The sequence below is a fragment of the Sus scrofa genome, chromosome 10 (assembly GCF_054392235.1).
Source record: "Sus scrofa isolate SSC_HxYL_T2T_F1_AM1 chromosome 10, Sscrofa_HxYL_maternal_Yorkshire_Landrace_v2.0, whole genome shotgun sequence".
Classification (NCBI taxonomy): Eukaryota; Metazoa; Chordata; class Mammalia; order Artiodactyla; family Suidae; genus Sus; species Sus scrofa.
In genome coordinates this window covers 23171154-23196329 of record NC_139392.1, presented here as the reverse complement: position 1 = coordinate 23196329, position 25176 = coordinate 23171154, and the positions used below count along the sequence as shown (strand labels likewise).

Genomic DNA, 25176 nt, shown 5'->3' with positions numbered 1-25176 from the left:
GCACTGGCAGGATTTGCTGGAAAGCTGCCCATGGAGAGACGCCATCCCTTCACACCTCCTGGGAGGCCCCGTTAGGGGAGCCGGAAAGCAGTTCACAGAGACATGAGTGCTGGGCACACTGCTGGAAGGCTCCCTGAAAAGCCAGCCGAGAGGGTGGTGCCATGTGGGGTTGCCAACCGACCGTGGTGCCCTCACCGCCAGGTGCAGGAAGGGCCTTCTGTGCAGGAGCCAATCCTGGAGAGGCTGTGAGGCCGCGGGGCCAGAGCCATCCCTGCGTGTGGGGGCCAGGGACCCTGGCCCCTGGCACCTGCAGAGGCAGCCACTGTGCTGCAGGACGGGCCCTGGGTGGCCAGTCCTGCCGCCGAGGGAGTCACTGGAGCTGGGAAGCCAGACCCTTACTTCCTGAAGCGTCTCTTCATTGTCCTCTCCGGACAGAGCTTAACACCATGGCAGCTGTTAAAAGGAAAAAAATGTCTAAAGGGTATAGATTTATTTCCACAGGTCAGGCAGAGTGGGGTGAAGTTGGAGCTGAGAGGCAGTAAATTGGTAACAGGTTCAGTCCACCCTGCGGCTGCTCAGCGTCCATGTATCTTCTCCACTCATGTCACTCCTGTCCAGCAGCCCGACAGAGCCGTCTGTCTGCCCGAGAAGATGGAGCCGTCCTGCTTACGAGTGTAGACATTTCACCCTTAAGTGTAACCGAAGTGTAACCGTGAGAGGGTCAGCCCCCCCACCTCCACCCCTGGGCCCCTGGTCCCCTGTGTTCTGGCCGTGGGAGAAGCAGCGCCATAAAACTGTTTCTGACTCCCTGCACCATGTGAAGCAGAATCCCACCCTTTAAGGCTACTGTTTCCCAGCTGGCACCACAGCCAAACCTTCGGTAAAAGCCCTTCCACCTTCCAGTGAAGCCCCTGCTTCCAGGTTCTGAGAATAGGTGAGAATGGTCAAGTTCAAGGACTTGAGCCTGTTGCTTTACTTTGCTCTTCAATGACTACCTTGGTGAGATTCAGTGCTTTACGAAATGCATGCTGACAGATGTGTTGTTGAATGAGTCTGCTGATGGGGGTCCCGGCAGAAGGAGTTTGGGCAGAGAAGATAGTTCTTATCTAGAATATTTATTTCAGTGAGGCTGGACCCAGTCAAGCCTCCTCCTTGATGGAAGAGCTTGAGCGTAATCAACCTGCCCCCAGGTAGCTTAGCTGATAGCCATGGCCGCCTGGAGGAGCCGCCGGGTATTACTGCCGGGTACCACTGCCCGCTGTCTCCTGCAGGGGTCAGGCCCTGGAGATGCACAGGCCCTGCCTCAGAGCACACGGAACCAGGAAGCCAGAATCCCTGCCTCCTGCAAGGCGGGTCCAGTGGCCTCCACTGACAGAGCTCCATTTGTCCTCCACCTGGTAGAAGAAAGAGTATCCCTGGGGCCCAGATCGATTTTCGCAGATAGGAAGCAAACCATGAATTTGGGGCTGAGAGGCAGTAAATTGAGGGCACAGCTTCCATGCATCCGATAATTCATTGTAATGTACTAAGTGATAACATAGTGTTATGGAAAGAGTAAAAAAAAAAAAAAAAAAGTTAACGACTTGAGTAGAAAAACGGGGCCTTTATCTTGAAGGAGATACCTGACATTGGTAGAGTTTGCCAAACATAGAATATAAGGGTATTTATTCATTTGTGTATTGATAAAAATTATTTTCAAGATACTGGGCATTTCAAAGTTATTTCTGATTCTCTAGAATCATAAATATAAATAAAACAAGAAAGTATGTAGTGTCAGTCAGGGCCAGTCCATGTGACCAGAACTCTGATGTGGGAAACGGAGGAGGGAGGGTGGTGGGTTAGGGAGTTGACCCCAAATCACACCCGGTTCTTGAAAGGACTAGGAAGGGAGAGGGAGGGAGAGAGAGAAAGTCCTGCTACAAAATCTAGGTGGAGAGATAAGCAGTGGCCAGATTGTGAAGAATCCTGTTTGCCAAGTTCAGGGGTTTGCATTTTATCCAGCAGATGAAGGGCAGGCGGATGCGGGACGTGATATGACCAGTTTTGTTTGGGGAAGATGACGCATTATATTTGGGGTGCTTAAAGAAAAAATGGAGTAGGGAAATGCAGATAAGCCTCTACTTAAAAGGCCGTTGTGGCTATTACAGTGAGAAGGCTGCCTCCTGAACTGGACAGTGGCCGTGGAAGGTAGATGATGCTGGCCTTTAGAAACATGGGTGATAAGGGCATGTCTGTTGGATGAAGAGTCTGCCTGAGAGGAGGTGGAGTAGAGGGAGGAGTTTAGAATGAAACCCCAAAGGACAGATACGCACCAGGTTTTGCTTATTAGGATATGATACCTGCTGGGCCGTGAGCTGGGGGGTAGGTCCCAGACGCGGCTCAGATCCCGTGTTGCTGTGGCTGTGGTGTAGGCCGGCAGCTGATTGGACCCCTAGCCTGGGACCCTCCATATGCCACGGGTGCAGCCCTAGAAAAGACAAATTAATTAATTAATTAAATACAATTAGAGATTTATGTTTTAGTCCTGACTAACCTGGAAAACTAGATGACTTCATTTAAGCCACTTTTTTTTCTTTTATTCTGAAGTTTATTGCATAAAAAGTAAAAGAATTGAGCAAGAACAATCTCTAAGGTTCTTCCTGTTAAATGCGATGATTCTTTCAGAGTACTGTTTCTTCTCAAATAATTGCCTAATTCTTTCAGTTTAGTTTTAATATAATTCACATGCTTATCCTAACTTAGAGTCCTCTAGAACCCAGGGTGTAGATGTCGGTGTGGAGAGAAGCTGGAGTGTGAACTAGGAAGCAGGAAGTTCAGCGATGGGAAGCGTCTATAGGGAAGGACGTGTGTTTGGAGGCCCTGGCATTTGTGTGCAACCTGACAGCCACAGAAGTTCAGAGCCAAGGCCAGGCTGGCGTGACAGTCACGGTCACCCATAGAGGCTGAGTGTGGGCTCCTTGGGCAGAGACTTTTCGTCTGTGTTCACTGTTCTGCCCCAGCACTGGTAGTGACCCCTGACAACATGCTTGGTGTCCCACTTACTGGTGTGTGATCTTGGGCAGTAGGTTTAGCTTTGCCTGATTTTCCTCATCTATCAAATGAATGACCGAGTACATGAAAGCAGCAAGCAAGCGAGAAAAAAATCAGAATTGTTTGGCCAGGAAAAGCTAAGAAACCAGTGACCAACTATAGGCTGAGTGGAACTTTCCAGCAGATTTGGGTGTGATGCAGAGAGCTCAGGGTGAATTTTTAATAATAAAGTAGCAGAATTTACCATCCTAAGAGGATGAAGAAATAGAATGAAATAAAAAATAATATTGCAATGTAAAAAAAATTGCAAAAGAAAAGTGTACTAGGAAATTACTATTTCTCTAAACATTTCTTTACAGCTGTCACTTATTTCGAGTGTTAGAATTTTGCTATAGTGAGAATGTTTTATGGTTGGGATAACTTTGCTCTTTGAGATACCCTGCTGCTGCCTTTTTCGGCCTATACTTTATTTATTTATTTATTTATTTATTTATTTATTTTTTATTTATTTTTTTTTATTTTACCACTGTACAGCAAGGGGGTCAGGTTATCCTTACATGTATACATTACAATTACATTTTTCCCCCAGCCTTTCTTCTGTTGCAACATGTCGGCCTATACTTTTAAATGTGAATATAAACTAAGGTGTTTACACGGATGGTTTCTTTATGCTTTCCACTGAAAAATTTTTCTCTCTCCATGAGGAATTTTTGACATTCCCATCTGCAGCAGTTTTTGGTTTTTTTTTTTTTTTTTTTGTATACCTGTAGCTATTTATAGTGATTAAATTTCTGAACTAAATATTGATTCAGTTAGAAATCAAATGAAGTCTCTAATCAATATTTCCTGGATTTTGTGCATAAATATAGTCTTAGGGACAGAAATCTCCCCCATTCGTATGGAACTCTTATGTAGTTGATGGCAGTGGGGCTTCTCCCTGAAAATGAGGCACAGTCTGGCCAAGAGGTACAGAGACTAGGATGGGCGTGGCGCTGTCAGGACAGATTTCTCCTTGTAAAGCGTGTGAATTAGAATCCTGCTGTTTTCCACTGTGGTCATCACACTGGATGGCTCATTTTTTTTTTTGTCTTCTCCTTGGAAATCTGATAATGTAGTTTTTCTTTTTTTCCCCCCTCAAAATACGTCTACTTAATTGCTTAAAACATTGCTTAGTTTCACTAGGAGGCTGATTTCCTTTAATAAATCTATACCTAAGAATAAGGTGTGAGATTTCCTATCACAAAGGGAAAGAGCTTTGGTTTGGCTTCTATCTAAATATATTTGCAGATGCAAATTGAGATAATGACTTGCAGATTTTTTTTCTTTTTGTCTTTTTTTCTAGGGCCGAACCATGGCCTATGGAGGTTCCCAGGCTAGAGATCTAATCAGAGCTGTAGCTGCCAGCCTCCGCCATAGCCACAGCAACTCGGGATCTGATCCGCATCTGCAACCTACACCACAGCTCACAGCAATACCGGATTCTTAACCCACTGAGCGAGGCCAGGGTTCAAACCCGCAACCTCATGGTCCTAGTCAGATTCATTAACCACTGAGCCACGACGGAAACTCCAGCCTTGTAGAATTTTTTATCAGTTATCTCTGTTGTGTTGTTTTTCTGCTGAAGTTGCAGACTGATGCCTGAGACACGTTTTGTAAATTGCATCTCTATCATAAACTGAATTTTTCTTGTCAGTTCCAAGACTCATAGTCCCACTGTGTAATTGGGATAACATATTTTCAGCTGGTATATATTATTCAAAGCCCTGTAGTGATGGGAGTTTTGAATCTTTCTGTATACCACAAGATGAACACAGTGGTCATTGTGCTGTGGAGCCTGCTGGGGTCAGTATCCAGGCTTTGCCGCTCGCTAGTGGTGAGATCTTAGGCAGTTGGGTTTAACTTTGCTTCAGTGTTCTGATGTGTAAAACAGGAGTAATGATAACAGTACCTATTTCATAGTAGGATTAAATCCGAGGATACCAAGTGCCGAGAATTGTGCCTGGCATAGAGTTAGTATCATATAAACGTTAGCTATTGACACCCTCGTCCGTGAGAGGACTCCATCAGGCCTGTGGCCGGGACCAGAAGTCCCAGGTACATTTATTCCACACCCGAGTTCTCTGTACTCCACCTTTGTGGTCAGGCTTCACTGTCTGATTTCACAGGCCTCAGTACTTCTCTCGTTCACCTGGTTTCCAATGGACTTATTTTACCGTTGTATGGAAAATAAATATCCCAGTGATTTTATTTTGCATTCATCAGTACTCTGGGACTGTATCAGTTCAATATATTGAGTATGTTTTATGAAATTGTATGTGCACTGAAATATTCCTGTGCCATTTAACAAAGATGATAGGGCTTTTTTTCTTAAACTTTCATTCGGTACATTATGTTTCTTCGTTTGCTGTATTTCCTCCGTGTTCAATGAGAGGAGTGTGTTATTCCTTCCGTGTCAAGGATGTAATGCCAGGGATGTGTTCTAACCCAAGCACCGAGTCCCCTTCTCCCCCGTCCTCTGCTCTCATGAAGAACAATCGTGACGTCAGAGGTGCAGCTGCAGGGGGTTAGAGGAGCCCCATCACGGACCAGAGAATCCTGTTAATTCGAATCCAAAGGAAAATGATCGTCATTTCCCTTTAAACGTCAAGATTCACTGTCATAATAACCTGAAAATAAGAAGATTCTTCTTACTTGGCTTAATAAATTGATCTCGTTTCTTATTTTCATTGAAGTGTATTTGATTTATAATATTAAGCTAGTTTCAAGTGTACAACATAGTGATTCAGTATTTTTATAGACTCTTTTTGATCTCATTTGCCTATGGTAGGTCATCTTCCCCCCCCACCCCCCCAGCAACATGGAAGTTCCCGGACCAGGGATCCAACCCACACCACAGCAGCGACCCGAGCTGCTGCAGTGACAATGCCAGATGCTTAACCCAGTGTACCACTTTTATCCTCCTTATGGTGCTTTATTCTGCAAACCAAACTTCTCCTAAACTATGTCATTGATTTTGCGTAATTTGTATAGTTCTGGACCGGTTCCAGGTGAATAATAGCTTGTTGTGCCAGCCAGCACTCCCTTCAGAGGTGTGGCCAGAACTCCCCCAGAATGAAATCTGGGTCTCAGCCATGTCCCAGGAGGCTCTCCAGCTCCCACCCTGCTTGCCTCTCTGACCACACCTCTGGCTGTTCTCCCATTTACTCTGGTCTAATCTGCGGCCTCCCTACTGTTCTGTGAGGGCGCCAAACACGTTCCCAAGCTCAGGGCTTCTGAACGTGCTGCCTCATCTGCCTGGAACGCTCTTGTCCCAAGTCCCCAGTGGTTGGCCCCCTCATTTCAGTCTGGTCTCCGCGCAGATGTGGCCACATCAGAGTTTGTCCCTAGTCCTCCTGCCTAAAATAGCCGCTCTATCATCTCTCTCCTCTTACGTGGCTTTCGTTTTCTCCGTAGAGTTTACCTCTCACCGACTTAATGTGTATTTTACTGTTTATTGTTTGCTCTCCTCACTGACGTGGAACTTCATGAAAAGGGACTTGGTCTGTTCTGTTCTGTATCCGTGTTGCTTGGCAGAGATTTTTGATGGCACATTGCAGGTACTCCAAAAGTGTGTTGAATTAAGCAAGTACGGTCCATCCTTCCAAGTGTACAGCCCTTTACGGCTTTTAGAGATTATCGTTAGATCTATTTTGAAGGTGGAGCTGAATTACAGTCCTGTTAAGATGTTCTGTCAACCACCCGTATGGAAAAAAAATAACTTACTGAAAAGGTAAAATGATAGAATTGGTCTGATCTAAGGGTAACGAATGTTAGCTCTCTCAGAGACAATGTTTACAGATCATCTAGCATACATTTCTTATTTTATTTTTATTTTATTTTATTTATTTATTTATTTTTGTCTTTTTGTCTTTTTTGTTGTTGTTGTTGTTGTTGTTGCTATTTCTTGGGCCACTCCCACGGCATATGGAGGTTCCCAGGCTAGGGGTCCAATCGGAGCTGTAGCCACCGGCCTACGCCAGAGCCACAGCAACACGGGATCCGAGCCGCGTCTGCAACCTACACCACAGCTCACGGCAACGCCGGATCGTTAACCCACTGAGCAAGGGCAGGGACCGAACCCGCAACCTCATGATTCCTAGTCGGATTCGTTAACCACTGCGCCACGACAGGAACTCCACATTTCTTATTTTAAAGGTTAGGAGACCAAGATGTGGTTCTATTTGCAGACTTCCAGAGTCACACAGCCTCTAAGTGGCAGCGCCCTAACTTTGAATGCAGTGGACTTTGGTGTTGTCACCTTACGCACCTTACGAAATACATACTAGTAAATGTATTTTTTCCTAATTGTTTTCTTTTTCTTTTTTTTTTTTTTTTTTTACGTACAGCTTTACTGTCTTCTCTCCAAAGTCTATGCTGTGATAGTATTTTCTGTTTCTAAAACCACATATTTATTATATGCACGTAGGTGGGTCTGAGGGATCGCCTTTGGTATGTTTCTGCCTTCTTTGCAAATCTCTACTTACACATCTCATAGTTCACAGAATCAATATTCTCAAGAGAAATTCCTTAGAGTTCTACCTAACCCTGACACTTTTATTACTTTAAATAATTCACTCTAGCTGCTTAGGCCGGCAACTGTGGTGGGGTGGGGGTAGTGTGTTTATCTCTCCCTGTCACCCATCCCCTGTACCTAACAAGTTGCCAGATCCTGCAGAGCTTCCTTCTTTCTTGGTAGATCTTGGTTAGACGAGATGCCCCTCCTTCGGATGTTGGCCTTTGCAGAAAGTTTGTGACTTTGCTTCTCATTGCAGAAATCATCCTCTAAGAAACAGGTCAGATTCATCAGATGATAATTGTGTCTGATGAGCTAGAAATCCATAACCTCGAGATGACTGTTAAGGGCATAGGGGACGTATCTGAAGCATTTAATAGGGTGCTTTGGACGTCGGGTGTGCCCAGTAAAATAAGCTGCCATTATTATTATCCCTCATTTTGAGAATGCATCTTCCCTCCTGTTACACTGTTCATTATTTTCTCAGTAATAAAAAAATACTTTCCTTCCTAAAACAGTTTTAAATGAGCTATTTTAAAAAGTCATCTGTCTGCAGGTGGAGAAATTGTGTAAATTAACTGCCTTTCACAGCTACATAAGTGCTTTTAGCCCATCAGGTTACACTGAAGCATTTATAGTTGCTCCGTTTCCAACCAGGGAGTACATGAAAGCACTCCTAAGAATTGAGACAACTCACATCAACTCCATTTTCATTTCCCTCTAGTTCAGCTATATAAGATAAATAAATTCCTGGTTTATTGTTAAATAGAAGTATTTGAATGCCTCCTAGTGGCATATTGCATGCTCTAATTAAGGAATTTGAAAAACAGTATTTATTGAAGGAATACTGTAGATAAACTATTAAAACTTGTAAGTGCAAAGAACTAAAACCCTCTAGTGATAGTATTCTAGATGGAACAAAGACATTTTTTGCAATATAAAATTTGTTAAAAATCTAACTGGAAAAATACACAAATGACAAAGGTGAATATACTTTTAATCAAAATGTTTGTTCTTGGTTCAGATTAGGTTATTTTAATTGATTTTTTAAGAATGTAGTGGAACAATTTTACCCTTAAATATAGACAAATGTTGCTATTAAGATTGACGGCTTTGTTTACATTTATCCTTTTGAATTAATTTGATTAAATATAAATTTGAATTTTTTTGTATAATAAAATAGAGATTATGGTTCATAGAAATTTAAGGGTTCATTTTTAGATGGTTTTATTTTTAAACTCTGATCTTCAAGCTGAATACAATGACTTTTATTTATTCAATGTCTTGAAAATACAGACTGTAGTGAAACATTAAAATGAAGAGTGCTGATTTAATTATTGCTTTAAACACTAAACAATGATTTGAACTTACAGAAATATAATTTAAAATGTAAACAAAGTCTCAGGGAAAGAATTCTGATGAGGGTCAGTAGGAGGGAGAAAAAAAAGAGTGGTATCCCTTTGTTAAGCATTAAAAAATATTTAATTAACCTCTTGCCAAAACGAAACAATTAGAATGGCAAAAATAGCATCCGTGTGTCTGCAGCTGTTGTGATAAAAAGCTAGGAAACACAATGTTAATCTGAAATGAACAGTTTAAATATGAAATTATGATGTCCTTGGCTTCCTGTAGTACAGCTGTCAAGCTTGGGCAGCTCGCTGGTCAATAGTGACATTCTCTGCGTCAGTGAGCAAAGTCTCCTGATACCGTAGCCCGCGGTTCACACGTTCCTGAGGCTCCAACTGTCGAACCTCTAAGTCCCCTGGCACTACCGCAGCTTCCAGACTCTCCTGACTGGCTCGTGTTTCATTCTTTGGCAATTTGCCCTAATGATATCCCCCAGGAGCTTTCAGCCTCTCCTCCTTCCATGGTTAATCGGGGCGCATTAATCTGAGTGATGCACAAACTGTAATTTCCTTCGATGCCTTCTAAGATGCCTGCCTCATTTTTCAGGTTTACTTTTATTTATGTTCTCAGTTTGGACCCCAAACACTGTGTTTTCAGGTAGTTGTCTGCATAAGATGCCCAAGAAGCCGCTTTGCGGTTTCTGTATTTTTCAAAGGGGATTCTAAAACGGAAGACTTTTTACAGGCAGAATTAGTCCAGATAACGTGACTTAGGCTGTTACATAAATTGTTTTATGCTTATCATCCGTCTTCGATAACTTGAGCATGTCATTTTGTTCGGAGGGTCAGCGGCCACTGACTGGTGTTGTCCTTTGATGGATTTTAGTTGACTGCCTGTGTCCATGGATCTGTCGCCCTGCTCTACCCCATGTACTGGCAGCACATTTACATCCCCGTGCTTCCCCCACACCTGCTGGACTACTGCTGGTAAGCTGGCTCTGCCAGGCTCCTTTACATCCAGGTTTTATGATAGAAAAAAGCAATGTTTGTAGAGTAGCTAGGCTTGGAGTTCACATATTTATCCATGTATATGAATAAAATCTCTGAGCCCTGACTCAAAGACTAGTAGCATGTGTTAAAAGGTGGTTTTATGAGGGACAGTGTCCTTCCTCCCGAAGGTGGCAAAACTTGATGCTTGGCATGACATAGAGTTTCTCTTTTAAACAGTTGTAACAAAAGAACTTGAAAACATGTTGATATATGAATTATTAAAATCTCTCTCAAAGTACTGGCTCCAGAACTAACACTTCTGATTACGAGGTTTAGAGGTCTAGTTTATCATATATAATGTTAGTGGCATTTTAATTTTTGTGTAAAAATGTTCTGAGATCTTAGTGACATTCCTTTAAGTTCAGTTCTCTGTAATGATTACACATTTAAGACTTTGTAAAACATTATTCTTTAGAAACTGTTGCTAACTCTTTCCAGAGATGTCTTCCTGGCCCTTTCTAACCCTGCCATCAAGCCCTTTTCTGCTGCTCCCACTGTAATAAAGAAAGCTTGTTTCGTATTTTGGTCTTAACTTGTTTCCAACTTCTGAAATAGCCCTTTTAGGACAAGTTCTAACAGCCTCCGTGCCAGACACTTCCCTGGTCCAGAAAGTAGAGCAGAGATGAGGCGTTTCAGATAACAAGGAGTTATCTGAAAATTCCCGAACCTTTAGATCTCAATGATAGGCTCGCTCCTAACACAGGAAGTGGGCAGTATAATATACACTTTTTTTTTTAAGGAAATAGCTGTCTAAGACTCCAGCTCTTTTCCATTGTCAGAGAATTCCATGGACTAAACTAGGGAAAATGGTTTTCTTCCCTTTGTATCTTTGCAAATGATCCTAGAATCATAGGGAGAAAAATGGTAGAGATTCTACCTTCAATCTCATGGTTTTTGAATAAAGCAATTTTTATAGTCCCCTCCAAAAATAGCCCCAGGAAGATGTGACAGGGTAGCTGTGTATTTGCCAGCTCTCGAGGGTGGCTGGGTTTGCCATCCTGGGGCAGTTGAGCTCCCAGAAGTGTCTCTGCTGCGGCACCTGCTTGGAGAGCCGCGGGACCATCTCGTGCCCACGGGGTGAACAGAGCACCTTGGTCTCCCGCCGAAGCCTTGATGGTTTGTCGGCTCCTTCCTTCATTTATCCGTCCATTTGTACTTCAGACATTCAGTGTCTGTGTGTGTTTGCCGAGCCATGAGTATGTGATGTAACGAGGAGGACTTGGTTTCTGCCCTCTCGGCTCCCCAGTTAGGCAGACATGCTGCGTTGGTGCACAGGTGCGCACACCCTCAGGAGGAGCACAGAGTACCCCCAAAAAGCGCCAGCAGGGTCGTACTGGAGAACGCATGAACGAGCAGCGAGCAGAACCCCTGGGAAGAAGCACCCACCTGTCTGGTAGCTTAGGGAGGGCTCCTGGGAGGAAGTGACACAATCTGTAATTTTCCTTTAGTCTTCCGGTATAAGGGGAGTGTGGAGAGTTTCTGTTTAACAGGCAGAAAGTTGCAGTTATTCAGGATGATTACGTTTTAGAGATCTGTATAGCATTGTGCCCATACTTCATAGATATTGTATTATAGACCTAAAAATCTGCTAAGAGGGTAGGTCTCATGTAAGGTATTGTTACTACAAAATAACACCCAAAACAGAAACAATAGCAGGAAGAGAGAGAACCTTAGTGGAGCAAATCAGCGCTGTGGCCAGACCCTCTAACCCTTCCGAGACCTTCACCGCCTTGGAGCGAGTGTGATTCCAGCGCCAGTAAGAGTATAATCATTCATTTTTTCAGGAATGGTTGATAGCTTCTAAGAGTAGGGTTTTTTTTTTTTGTCTTTTTTTTTTAAATAAATGGAAAACTCTGTTGTTTAGATGACTTGAAGTTAAAAGACTGCTGTTGCAGTCTACCCCATGGGTGGCCTCCATAGGAAAACCTAAAAGGAAGAAAAGCACTTATATATTAATTATTTTTCAATATAGACTAAATGTTACTGAAGAAGAAGTAGTCATAATAGAGCCCTCTGTATCCTCTCTGCAAAATAACTTCACTGACAGAAAGATATAGGACACTTTTGCACATGGATGATAAAGTAACTTCCTGACCTAACGCCCTAATCTGACGCAGAGATTTCAGTGAAGGTAGCAAGATTAATTTTCATGAGGTTTGGTTCATTTAAGATTAGGGGTGTACCCAATCCAGTTGTCATGAGAAAGAAGCAATTCTTCAGTTAAATCCATATTCTGAAAAATATCAATTATTTTAGGAACATATGCTCTATACTAACAATGTTTGCAGTCTAACATGTGCATATTTTGGATTTTTTTTTTAAAGTTGGTGAGATAAGAACACGTAGAGAGACCCAGTGATCCCCTAGAACAAGTTTTGGGTTACTTTATTATTAAGTTCTGCATAGGAATTCTTTACTGGATTTCTATTCTAGTTTAACAATTTCTAGAAATTTATTTATGTTTCAAGAGATCACTAGCTTCCATGAAGTATTTTTTTTTAAATTAAAGTGTGGTTGGTTTACAGTGTTGCCTCACTCTCGGTTGTACAACAGAGTGACCCAGGCACACTCAGTTCCCTGTGCTGTACAATAGGACCCATTGCCCATTTGTTCCAAATATGACAGTTTGCATCCCAAACCATGAACTTGTCATGAAGTTTTAAAAGTGGCATCTTAGATGTATTTCCTAGGACTTCCTTTGGTTTATTGCCTTTGGCTGTGATTTTTTTTTTTTTTTTTTTTGAACTCTGATACATTCAGTGTTCCCACAATATATGTAGACTGGCCATGATATTATTATTTTTAAAAGGCTTTTTTTTTTTTTTCTGGCTCGGGTATGCAGTGGTTTGATGTGGGATATCAGTTCCCAGACCAGGGATTGAACCAGGGCCACAGAGGTGAAAGTGCTGGGTCCTAACCACTAGACCACAAGGGAACTCCTAGAAGACTTAAATATTTTAACATTAAAATGTGCTTTGAGATTTGGACTTTCTATATTATCAGTCTCACGGGTAGGATCACCTAACCTGGGCCGAATTGGAAAATGGCACAGTAACTTTAATCAGTCTGTACTCTTCTGGGTGTGGAGAAGGCTTGACATTATTTAAGACCTTGGGAGTTGCCTACCCTGTTTTGTGAAAGTTGCCTGAACCCTGTCATGGGAGCCCAGAATAGTTCCTGGCATGTATTGTACATCTTCTATGGGGTACCAGAAGGAATTTCAGAGATGTGAGAACTTGAGCTAGAGAAGTTACTAGCCTCTTTCATTTAACCAGAAGTGGAACAGTGCACATGAATTCTTTCTGTTTCCTTTTGAAGGCAGAAAATCTGTTAGGTCTTAAGGATATAAGGCCTAAGTGGTTCTCACCCTTCAGTCAAATGAAGTATCCAGAATATCAGATCAATTCCAAATGGTCTACTGCGTAAAAATAATAAAAAGAATAGGAAGGAGCAGAGGTGCAGATGACAAAGACGCCTGGGAATCAGCATCTAGTACACTGTGATGTACACTATGAATAGGCTCTTGAGGAATAAAATAAACGTTGACCATTCTTATTTTTTGTGAATTCTGGATATAGAACTTAGGGGCTAGCCATCCTTAATTAAATTAGGAACTGTTTGAGGTTACTTTGAAAGTTGGATCTATCAGGGTGCCTGTTTTCTCTGTTACTGGTTCTCAGTAGCACAGTGGACATGCAGGAGTTTGGGCAGCTCTGTTTCTGATGATGACAGGGATGTTTGGAAAATTATGCAAATCCTTTGAAAAAGAAGATTATCTGTTTTCATTAACATAAAAGGTTTGCATGAAATATAACACAAAGATGTATATAAAAGAAATGCCAGAAATGTTTTATTTTTTAAATAGCTATTTATTTGCATATCTCCCATCGCATTTGCAGACATCTGTTAATTTACATGTTTTCTTGTTAAATAATATATTAATTTTGAAATGTCAAGTTGAATAGTTTCCTCCCTGCATTTCGTGAGAAATAGTTTTGAAATTACTAGTAAGTCTGATTTTATATATTATGAAAATTATTCAATGTCTGTATTCTCTGCTACAGCATGAGCTTCACGAGGGAATATATTCTGTCTATATTGTTTATCATTGTACCTTAACCCCTAGCCTAGGTCCTGGCACCTGGGTGTGCTCCAGATGCTGTGTGGAATTAATGAATGCAATATCATTCTTAAACTTACTTGACTGCTTTAACAGTTATTTTAATTTTAATTATGCTGTTATTACGATTGAAATTGTTATAAATGTGAATGGATAACATTTAAATGAAAGACAAAGTCCATGAGTGGAAAGTTAGCACAGAAGTAGAGCAGTAGCAGTAGGGAAGGAGATTGTTTACCTTTGCACAGTGCGTGGAGCTCTGTAGGGCTCAGTAAATCTGTGGGGACTGACTCCAAGATTTTGCTGACATGGTAGGTGTGAAACAATGATTCTATATTAAGAAAGTCATGTAAGAATGTAGTCGAATAAAAATTTATGCAAAAAAATGTGAATAAACTTGGTGATTATTGACGCTATGTTCGATAGGAAGTATATGGAAAAGATTCAGCTCACACCATGGCCCAGTCCCTCATAGTCTTCTTAAATAAAAAAGGTTTTTTAAACATTATAACTCTTGATGTGATTACAAGTGATGTTTTGATTTTTATTTAAAGCAATTTTGATTTGAATGTCCTAATGGCCTCTGAGATTAAATTTGACTTTTCTGTGTTGAATAATCTTAAGCACTTACATTGTGCTACGTTAGGACTACACATTTAATGCATTTAATTTTTAGAGCCTTCTGAATTGCCATGTTGTTGTTTGCTTTAATGAACTGTATGAATCTATACATATGTGTTTTTGATTTAGTGCCCCCATGCCGTACCTGATCGGAATACACTCCAGCCTCATAGACGTGAGTATCTTTCAAACATGAGAGTAAGTTAACATAAATTTATCAGCAGTAGTCGTTAACAACAGTAGTGTTTTGAAAGACTGGAGGTTGAATAGTACAAAACAGCAACTAGTTTCATATTTAGAGTGTACTTATATGATCATTTTCAAAAAAGGTAGTATTGAAATGATTTTAATTAGTATGCAGAATGACCATCTCCAGTGGCCAGAAACTGATGAAAGTCGGTTTATTTGGTCAGTCGTATGGTAAGTATTTTGTTTTTTTTTTTAAGTGAGTCTTGCAGCGTTTTTATTTTTATTTTTATTTAATTAATTAATTTATTTATTTATTACTTCTTAGGCTGCACCCATGGCATATGGAGGTTCCCAGGCTAGGGGTCGAATTGAAGCTACAGCCGCCACCCTATGCCATAGCCACAGCAACTCAGGATCCGAGCCTCATCTATGACCCACACCACAGCTCACGGCAGTGCCAGATCCTTAACCCACTGAGCAAGGCCAGGGATTGAACCCGCAACCTCATGGTTCCTAGTCAGATTCATTAACCACTGAGCCACGATGGGAACTCCATTTTTATTTATTTACTTATTTTTTGCTTTTTAGGGTCCATACGGTAAGTTTTAAATACTGAAAGCTTTAGTCTTTGTTGAAATCACTTTCTTTATGGCACTTGAGGTCTTTTATCTGTTTCTTTTTCAGAAGAAATATTTCTATATTTTGAAAGTGAGAATTTATGTAATTTCGAGTCATAAAGGGGAAAAAGTTTATTTTGCAAACTTCACTCTAATCCATTGTATCAGTGTTTTTTTGTTTTTGTTTTTGTTTTTTCCCAAAATCTGTTTTAGTATACTAATCATGAACTTCTAGGTTAGACTATATAGCTTTTTTAAAAAATTTTCATTGTCAGTCCTCTTGGGGCTTAAAATGTATTTTTTTCTGCACTGTCATCACCTCATTCCCAAATGACTTTTGTCACTTGTTATCACTGTAGTGAAAAACCTTGAACTTTAAATGCCTAGAACTTGAAACAAGAGGGGTTTCCAGAGAGGATTTCTTATAAGATTAGCTTCCCCAAAAGTAAATACAAGACTTGGGTCATTTCATGGCATCATTATGCCAGCTGATTTCAGTTTTGTTCAGATAAATTTCTTTTCTTGCTGGTTGTGTGTCTGGTACTTTAAGTCACTCTTTAATAAGCAACCTAAATGAGTTAGATCAGATTTCTTGATTAGTTGTTGTTCCTGGATCAGTCCTCACTTTGCTGATCAAGGAAGATCCTGGTGATTATTTTAAAACTCTTGAGTATTATATGTGGAGAGAGTTGTCCTTTAACCGTTACTAAAGAATACATTTTAATGAATTTTTAGTAGGTTTAATTGTTTTAATTGAAGTTTGGGTTGAATAACATTATAACTATATTTTGTTAATTTTTAGAAAACTTGTTCTTACAGACCAAGGTAGTTGCAGTGAAAGGACAAATTGTATAAAATAAAACATAAATAAATAGGTATTTAATCTGTTACTAGAGTGTGGAATCTATGACAGGAATTTTATTCATCAGTAGTGTGATATTTTGCAAAATCTAACTGTGGTTGGTTGGTATGGTTTCAAAAAAGTCATTGAATTTGATTTTGATATTAGTGCACATCTATCCTTATTTAATGCAGCTAATAGAATACATAGTTTTTACAATATATATCTCTTTCAGCAGCATTGATAGGGCCTCAAGTTTAAGAACTCCCAGCACCTTATGCTGCAGGTGCAGCCCTAAAAAGACAAAAAAGACAAAAAAATAAAATAAAATAAAGGAGTTCCTGTCGTGGCTCAGCAGAAACGAATCCAACTAGGAACCAAAAGGTTGCAGGTTCGATCCCTGGCCTTGCTCAGTGGGTTAAGGATCCTGCGTTGCTGTGGCTGTGGTATAGGCCAGCAGCTGTAGCTCTGATTAGACCCTTAGCCTGGGAACTTCCATGAGCCACGGGTGTGGCCCTAAAAAGACAAAAACAAAAATAAAATAAAAACTCCCAGCACTTAATACAGATGAAAAATATTTACAGTGGTTGATGTACCGTTGATGTTATTATTTTTTGCATAATGATTCTATATCAACTTTGTTTTGTTTTGTTTTATTATTTAATTTTTTTCCACTATACAGCATGGGGACCAAGTTCCTCTTACATGTATACATTTTTTCCCCCACCCTTTGTTCTGTTGCAATATAAGTATCAAGACATAGTTCTCAATGCTACTCAGTAGGATCTCCTTGTATATCAACTTTAAAAACAAATGATTCAGCTTTTCCAAAATTTCATAGAAAGTGATTCACACTTTAAATATTCAGTTAAGGGGTCCTTGCTGTGGTGCAGCAGGTTAAGGATCTGGTGTTGTCTCTGCTGAGGCACAGGTTCCATCCCCAGCCCAGGCGCAGTGGGTTAAGGATCTGGAGTCCCCACAGCTGTGGTATTAGTTGCAGCTGCAGCTCAGATTTGATCGCTGGCCCAGGAACTTCCATATGCTGCAGGTTCACCCCTCCAAAATAAAATAAAAATAAATAAATATGCAATTAAATTCATTGCATGTGTCTTGGACACCTGAGAAAATCAGTACTTTTTTAAAGGAGCACTTTTAAGAATTACTTACACCCTAGGGTATTATCTTGGAGAAGCAGATCTTTCTAAGTCTAAATTGACTCTTATCATTAAATGAGAATGTGTAATGCCATGATTGGATTGGCTGAAATCTCTGTACGTTTTATACTCAGGACTTATCACACTGTCTTAATAGTCAGCTTTATTTGGATTATGTGGTTTAATAGTGAATGAGAAACTATAATAGGAACTTCAGGAACGTCTTTAAACAAGTTAGGTACCATTTAGCAACTTTCTCCCTAATCTGTTACCAGGTGATACACATCCTCTAATTCCATTCTTATTACATCATCGTTAGGCTGTTTTTTCGCTAAAATTTTGATCTTTTGTATGTTTTAATTTTATATAAATGATATCATTAAAATATAAATATATCTCATACATATTTTATATATGAGACAATTGAATAATTTTTCACATTTTTTGGTGCAAATACAACTAATTTTGGGGGGAGGAATCAGAATATTAGTCTCTCTCAGACAAGACAGTTTCAACACATTGTACAGTTTTTCAAAGACTTCTAGATATAATTGTTCAAAGATATGAAATTAATGTCTCCTGAAATTTTTTTTGAAAATGATTTTTATGTTATCAGTAAAAGATGGCTAGCTAGAAATCTCTCTCTAACATACACATTTCCTTCTGAAATGAAGGATAAGGGCATTTTGTTCTCGCTGAAAACCAGGCTTAGGGATGAACTCTAAGCAGACGAAGGCCTGTAAGTGACTGGGGTAAAACAGCAGAGCCTGCAGCCGTGAGGCTACCCTATTTTAATAGCAGAGGGTTCTGGGTGAAATGCTGACCAGTGGCACAGTATCCCGAGGTTGCTGCCAGCGTGTCACATCCTCAGGTCACGTGCAGGATGTATGTACCGCGTGCTGGCATCACCTAGAAGGAGGGTGGCGTGTGGAGGACGAGAGAAGACTTGCTGGCTTGGTGCCTGCTGTTGGTCTCAAAAGACTTGCAGTCTCTGTCCTAATATAATTTTCTTTCTTTTGAAGAAAAAGGCAAATTCTCTTTTCACATTTTCTTACTCTTTTACCATCCAAGCAAGTTTATGAATCTTAAGAGATGCAAAAACCTGGGACAGAGAAAGTGGTACTGCTTTATATGCCATGTGGCTTTTCCACTCCTATTTAGAAAAAAAAAAAATAGCTGCAGCCTGATTGGAGGGAAGACATATAAAATACACTAATACAAATTTTTTTAAAAGACAGAAACTACATGCTATTTTTTCCCTTTTTGCTTATGTAGAATTGTGCTCCTTTTAGGGAGGCTCAGTGTATTGATTTATTGAAATGAATACATTTCCTGTTCTTATTGGTGTTGCCTTTAGCAAATTTTAATATTCAGCTATCATCAGACTTTTTAAAACTAAAAGAATCTTTGAAACAAGTATACATTTCATGCTAATACTAATTTCCTTTCTTCAGAGTTTAGTGTTAGTATTATTACATTTTGGGGTCACACAACCATTACTCTAGGTTATGTAAATGAATCCACCCATTTCATCCCCTAAAATATACATCAGATTTCTGGATTATTTTTTCATTTTTGGTTAAAAGGGCAACTTAAAATGGAAGATGGAAATCAAAATTATGATACACTTTTTCCATACAAATGTCATTAATTTAAAAATTTTGCTTGTAAAATAGGTTATTTCTATAGTTATGGTATAGTTAAATTATAGATAATGTATTTGTGTATGTGAACCTTTTTCACATTTATGTGTACACATGAAAAGGAAGTGAGTTTACTTATAAATAATTTGGCAATAGTGTCACTATTAAAAATGATTCTCTATTAATTTCTTAGAAATGGCCATCTTCCGAATCTTACTTTAGAATAATTATAATATCTTCTACAAAATAGAGTTTTAGAATCATGTGTCCCCCTGAGAACCATATTCCATATAGATATTATGGCTTTGTTAACACATAAAAAATTGCTACTCTAGACTACCATTTTCTTAGCAGATTTAACATTCTGCCTAATATGCAGATATTTGAAATTCTAAATGGATCACAGAAATTTCAGTCTTGGCTAACTTAAAAAATTTGCTTGGCTAACTTAAAATTTAAGGTATTTAAATAATCTGAAAAGTGGCTTTTCCAGACTGTCACTTTTAAAACTGCTGCACTGAAATTAATTGACCGATTGCTTGCTGACCTATGCACTTATGGATCCTGAGTTGATAGATGTATTTCATTAATACACATCTTTCTTATTTGCATTAGGGAATAATGCTATTTGCTATCACTGAAATAAGATGAACAGAATTATATGATTCAAGTAGATGTGTTAATTTAAATAAGAAAAGTAAACTATACCTATTTCCTTTAAGGGTAAAAATTTAATAAATTTGAATTTACTATCATTTATGCATTTATTGAGATAATTTGACCATTGACTAAACTTTCAAACAAATACGACAAATGAAGTAGTTAATCTGATAGCTTATTAAATCTGACCCTTTATATTACATTCATGGGATAAATATTACTGACAATACATGCTATATTATTGCTCACTCTGTCTTTTTTTTCTTATTCAACTTTCACTTGTCATCATTAACTTATGCCTAATATGGAAATAGAGCGAAAATATTAATTTAAAGTTAGTTCACTACTTAGTAATTGTATTTATTGGTTTATGTTAACCCCAGTATGATTTGTGCTAAAAATAGCTGTAGAACTGGCCATAAGTTCCTGTATCATTGGATTGAAATCCAGTTGGTAAGATTTAAAGGATATAAGTTTTTACAGTTTAATATAGCTTGCCTATTTTGTGAGTCTTTGTTGTAATATCTCTTTGGTAGTCAAATTATATTATATATGTAATTATGATATCTCTAAAATACATCAATATGTTTAGATGAGTAAACATTCTATTTTAAGCATTTTCACCCTATCTTTCTGTATGGTTGTAGACAGACTTTTTCTTAAGGCGAAATTGTTTATATTCTTTTATGATACAGAATTTTCCTTTTTTCTTTTCCTAAGGCTAATGCATTAAGATAATTTTCTCTACATAGCTCATTATAGTTTTGGAAGGAAAAAGTACTAAGGTGTTTATTTATGATTGTGTTTTTTAAACAGAGAGTGAAAAATAAATCATTGGAGGATGTGGTCCTGTTAAATGTTGACACAAACACTTTAGAATCACCGTTTAATGACTTGAACAGCCTCCCGAGTGATGTGGTAAGTCTGGAGGATATTTTGTGGTGAACATACATATGTTTGTTTTCTCCTGGACCCTTGAATTACCTCGAGTTGTCTTCCCACTTTTTCTGTCCAAAATAAAAGGGTTGACTATGTGCATGTGGTATGAGAGCAATCAGTGTAGATTCTATATTTAATATTTTTACCTTTTGGCAGTTGAGGCAATGTTGAATGGAACATATCATATTCCTTATTGTAAGAGTAGGATCGTAATTAAAAAGCTCGATGCATTCATTAGGCAGAGTTTCTTTAAACGTAGGTCTCTTCATCTCATCTTAATCATTTTATTACAAAGTAGGCATTTCTGTCTGCCTAGTGGCATGTCTTGCAAAGAATGAGAGAGTTTTTGAAGGCAAGAAGAAGAAGGGGGCCAATTATCGGCTTTTGCTTCCCTGCCACCTGCCAGCGCTTTTCCTTTTAATTAATGATCTGATGGCACTGGTCAATATAATAAGAAATGCTTGTACAGTTGGGGTCAGAAAATTCTGGCTTTGATCTCCCTCAACTTTCTGAAACATTTATTTGTTTTCTCTAAATTATTTCAGTTTTATTTTAATCTTTTCTATCCTGCTGAGGGCCGCAACAATGAAAACCTACACTGTTTGTCATTTGCTCTGGCAGAGCAAAGACTGCTTACTTAGAATTCTATTTGTAAATTAAACTGCAAACCCAGTTTGTCATAAAAGACATCTGATCCTTTTGAAATGACGAAAACTGTCTTTTGTCTGTAAAGGCTGATAAATTAAGTGCCAGCTCTCTTCTGGTCTTTGATCTTGCAGAGGTTTGTGCGTGCGTGTGTGTGTGTGTGTGTGTGTGTGTGTGTGTGTGTGTGTGTGTGTCTGCAGCTTCTAATAGGATATATTCTGTATTTTGTGTTAAACAGTCTCCAAAGTACATTTTTTTGTCTTCGTATTCCTTAGAGCAGTGATGAAATGCAGCTTGTACTGGACATATTCTAATGGGTATTTTTAAATATTGTGACATAGTTCTAAGTTAAAATGAACCCCTTTAAAAAAAACCATTGTTTTTTCAAGGATATTAAAATTTGGGAATAAAAAAACCTTCAAATATATTTTTTTCTGTAATATTGAAAGTACTTTGAAATCATTACTAGGGAGTTTGAAAAAAGATTTTAAAAAATCTCAAACTCAAAAAATATAGCAATACTCTAGTCTTGATTGTTCTTATGGATAGAGATAGGAAAAATGTGATTTTAAAGTCAAAATCGGGTTATTTATGCCCATAAATAACCTAAAATACTTGCTGATCTTGAAACAAATTAAATTGAACCACTTTATCTTACTGTAGTAAAATTTGTGCTATGTATGAACAAATCTAAACCCAGGCCAGTGAAGAATTATATTATCTTTTTAGCTCATTATAATTAGATTGCCTCATTATAAAAATTTTGCAGAAGCTGCTAGAAAGGATTAGAGTTGTTCATTTAGAAATCCATCAAGGTATTTTTCTTCATGATAGAGAAGTAAGAAAATAAAGCCCCAACTTTTAAGAATGTTTTCCTCGTGTGCATGTAGTTCTTACTATTAGTGCCCTAAGAAGAAGGGATTGTTAATTTTTTTTTAAATGGGGAAGAAGAAAAGAAAGAAAAAATAAATCAGCTTTTTTGGTGTCATATTAAAATTTTTTTGGTCTGCTTCAGTGATAGCTGATTATGTCTTTAAGAAAACATAATCTTTAATAGCAATTTTTTTGATGGATGATTCCTTTTTAGTTGGAAACTAGTACTTTCTAGTAGATTCAGCTTAATATTAAAGTATTTATTTAAATATATGGAGAAGTTAAACACTATTCACAAAATGTAAAAGCCTAAATATGTAAAATAACAGCTGGGACCATCTCATTGTTCAGTTATAAGCAACAGTTAATTGAATATAACCAAAAGAGTAAAAAAAAAATTTATAAAAATTAATACTGCAAGGTGGTTTTAGCTATAGCTATATGTGTGCTTGAAATTAAGGACCACAGACTTATAGGCAAATTTGAAAATTGTAAAAAATTGAAACAATTCTAGGTGGAGCTGGGACTATTTACTGAAAGTATGAGGTGTTTTCAAGCTAGAGTCATTTTATAAAAATATTTCAGGTGATTGTTTAAAATAAATTTGAGTTTCTCATCAGCGTTCCGAAAGCTGTCTCTTATAGTAGGGAATAGTAGCTCATCATACTTGCTAGAATTGTGTTTTAAATGAGACATTAAAATCACAAATGATCATACTGAGTTTTTGTGATTTGAATTAATAAAATATACCTGGAGCCTGAAAAATACTACTATTGGTATTATTTGATAATTTATATAAATTAACTGATATTTAAATGGGGGCCTTTTAAAACTGTTCACCGAAACATTTAAATTATACTTACAGGCTAGATGACTTTCAATGCATGTGCACTTTATTATGGTGTCAGCTTGACCAGTGGTCCTGGCTGTTCAAAGGTCAGTGGTCACAGTTGTCCTGAATTACTAGTTCTTTTTTCCTGTGGACCCTCTGCTGTGTTGCATGCTGTAATCTTCTTAATGGCTTCATTCCAATATTCACACATAATATTTTAGATTTATTGACTGTTAGAAATACTACCATGCCAGTAGCAGTTCCGCTACTCTTAAGGTATTTAAAATTGGAAAAATAAATCAGGCCAAAGCTTTCAGGAATCCTTTGTTTTCCTTAAGGGAGGGGAAAAAACTCTCTTCCTGTCTTCTGACAAGAACACTTGTTTTTCGATTTCATCATTTCAGTATAGATTTGGATCATTAAAAGAAAAAAAAAACAAATTTTATTGGGAGTGATTTTAACGATATTGATTATTACATGGAATAACTTTTAAAAGCAGTCGATCCATTAAAATATAGTAGTGTAGTTCTTGTTATGAATACAATGTAATTTTATTTTTTAGTGGCTCTGCCAAATGTAGGTACCTTCAAACATATGTAGTTTGTGTGATTTGAAATAAAGAAGTAAATGTGTAGGGCTGTGTAATAGTATCAATTGCATCTGGTATTTTTGTGGTATATTTTTAAGTGTGGGGAAAAAAAGAGCAAGTTGGATTAAATACAATCAAATGAGTTCATTTTAATTTAAGAAAAAGTGACCCCTCCATTCTAAATATAGATACATGAATTTAATTTCAATTACATAATTTAAAATGTTGTATTTTTAAGGTATTAGTACTCATTTTAATTTTTATCATTATTAACATTTTAAACAGTAATTTGGAGAATCGTTACCATTTCAAAAATAAATAGAAGGTTGCACTTGTTGGGAAATTAAGCTCATTAGAATTACAGTGAGATTTAGGAAATCTGTCTTCATGTGACTCTTAAGTTAAAACAATTATAAACTATTTCTTATAGAAGAAAGCAGGTCAGAATTGACATCTGAAAAAGTAACAGGCGTTCATCACTAGGAAAGTGAATTCTGACCTGTATTGCTTAAGCGTCTTTGAATATTTTTAACTCATTAGATTGTAAAAAAATAATATACTCTTGAGACAGGTCAATATGCTTACCCCTAATTTAGATAAGAGGACGAAGGCACAGATCGTATACTGTTAATGGAATGTTGCGATTTTGTTCCTACACGTTGATCCTCAGACTTAGGCCCCAAACACTAGACCGTGGTCCCTCTCATATAAAGATGACTAAGTGGAGGGAGGAACTCTTGAGATTTGCTATAAAAGCTTACGCTCCATTCTGATCTTGTGAAAGAAATATCAGTATATGCATTTGATTTAAACTAGGATTGTCAGCACTGTTTCAAAAACTCATTTTCACGTTATATGCAATAGTATTGGAAAATGATGTTCTATTTTCTATTATGAGGGTGTGTAGAAAATACAGTCTGTATGCTGAAGAGTTTTCATCTCATTCACGGTATCCCACGGCATGTGTAGGATAGCTGCATTTAGTATAAAGCATAATCACTAAAACATTGAGAAGATTTTATTATAAAATAGAGTCATCTAAAATACTGTGCATCTTACAGCGAAGTTTTCAAGCATCCCACAGAGGACTAAGTTAATGGTCTACTGTGTTATGAGAAGGAAAGACGTAAATTGCTCTAGTTAACTAGAAATCATTATAAGCCCAAAGAACTAAAGAAAAAAAAAAAAATCAAAAACAAACCCAGACTCTGACTCTAACTAAAATCTTTAGATATCTACACTCAAGTGATTTAATTCATTTGGAAATAAGTTTCGAGGAAAATTTGGCTTTTTCAGAGAATTTTAAAAATCAGCTTAAAAAATTGAAGTATATAAACAAATTTAACCATGCAAAGAAGTTGATAAATATGATTAATTTATTGGATATTTCCTCTAATCTAACATGAAGGTTTAATGCGTTAAATTGTCATAATATATGTTATAAAGGAAATAAAAGGCCCCAGAGAATATTATAT

At 38.0% G+C, this 25176-nt stretch overlaps 1 protein-coding gene across 23 annotated transcripts in view; it reads left to right on the top strand.

Moving 5' to 3' along the window:
* DENND1B (DENN domain containing 1B) overlaps positions 1 to 25176 on the top strand; it is a 326057-nt gene that overhangs the window by 215043 nt on the left and 85838 nt on the right. For 21 of the 23 annotated variants that reach the window (XM_084979381.1, XM_084979374.1, XM_084979370.1 and 18 more), the window contains 3 exons: positions 9815 to 9915; positions 14849 to 14894; positions 20640 to 20741. In XM_084979381.1, coding sequence (XP_084835507.1) covers positions 9815 to 9915; positions 14849 to 14894; positions 20640 to 20741 — 249 coding nt within the window. Of the gene's footprint in view, positions 1 to 9814; positions 9916 to 14848; positions 14895 to 20639; positions 20742 to 23145; positions 23217 to 25176 lie in introns of all 23 variants that reach the window. The other 2 variants (XM_084979387.1, XM_084979388.1) reach the window with 1 other exon arrangement.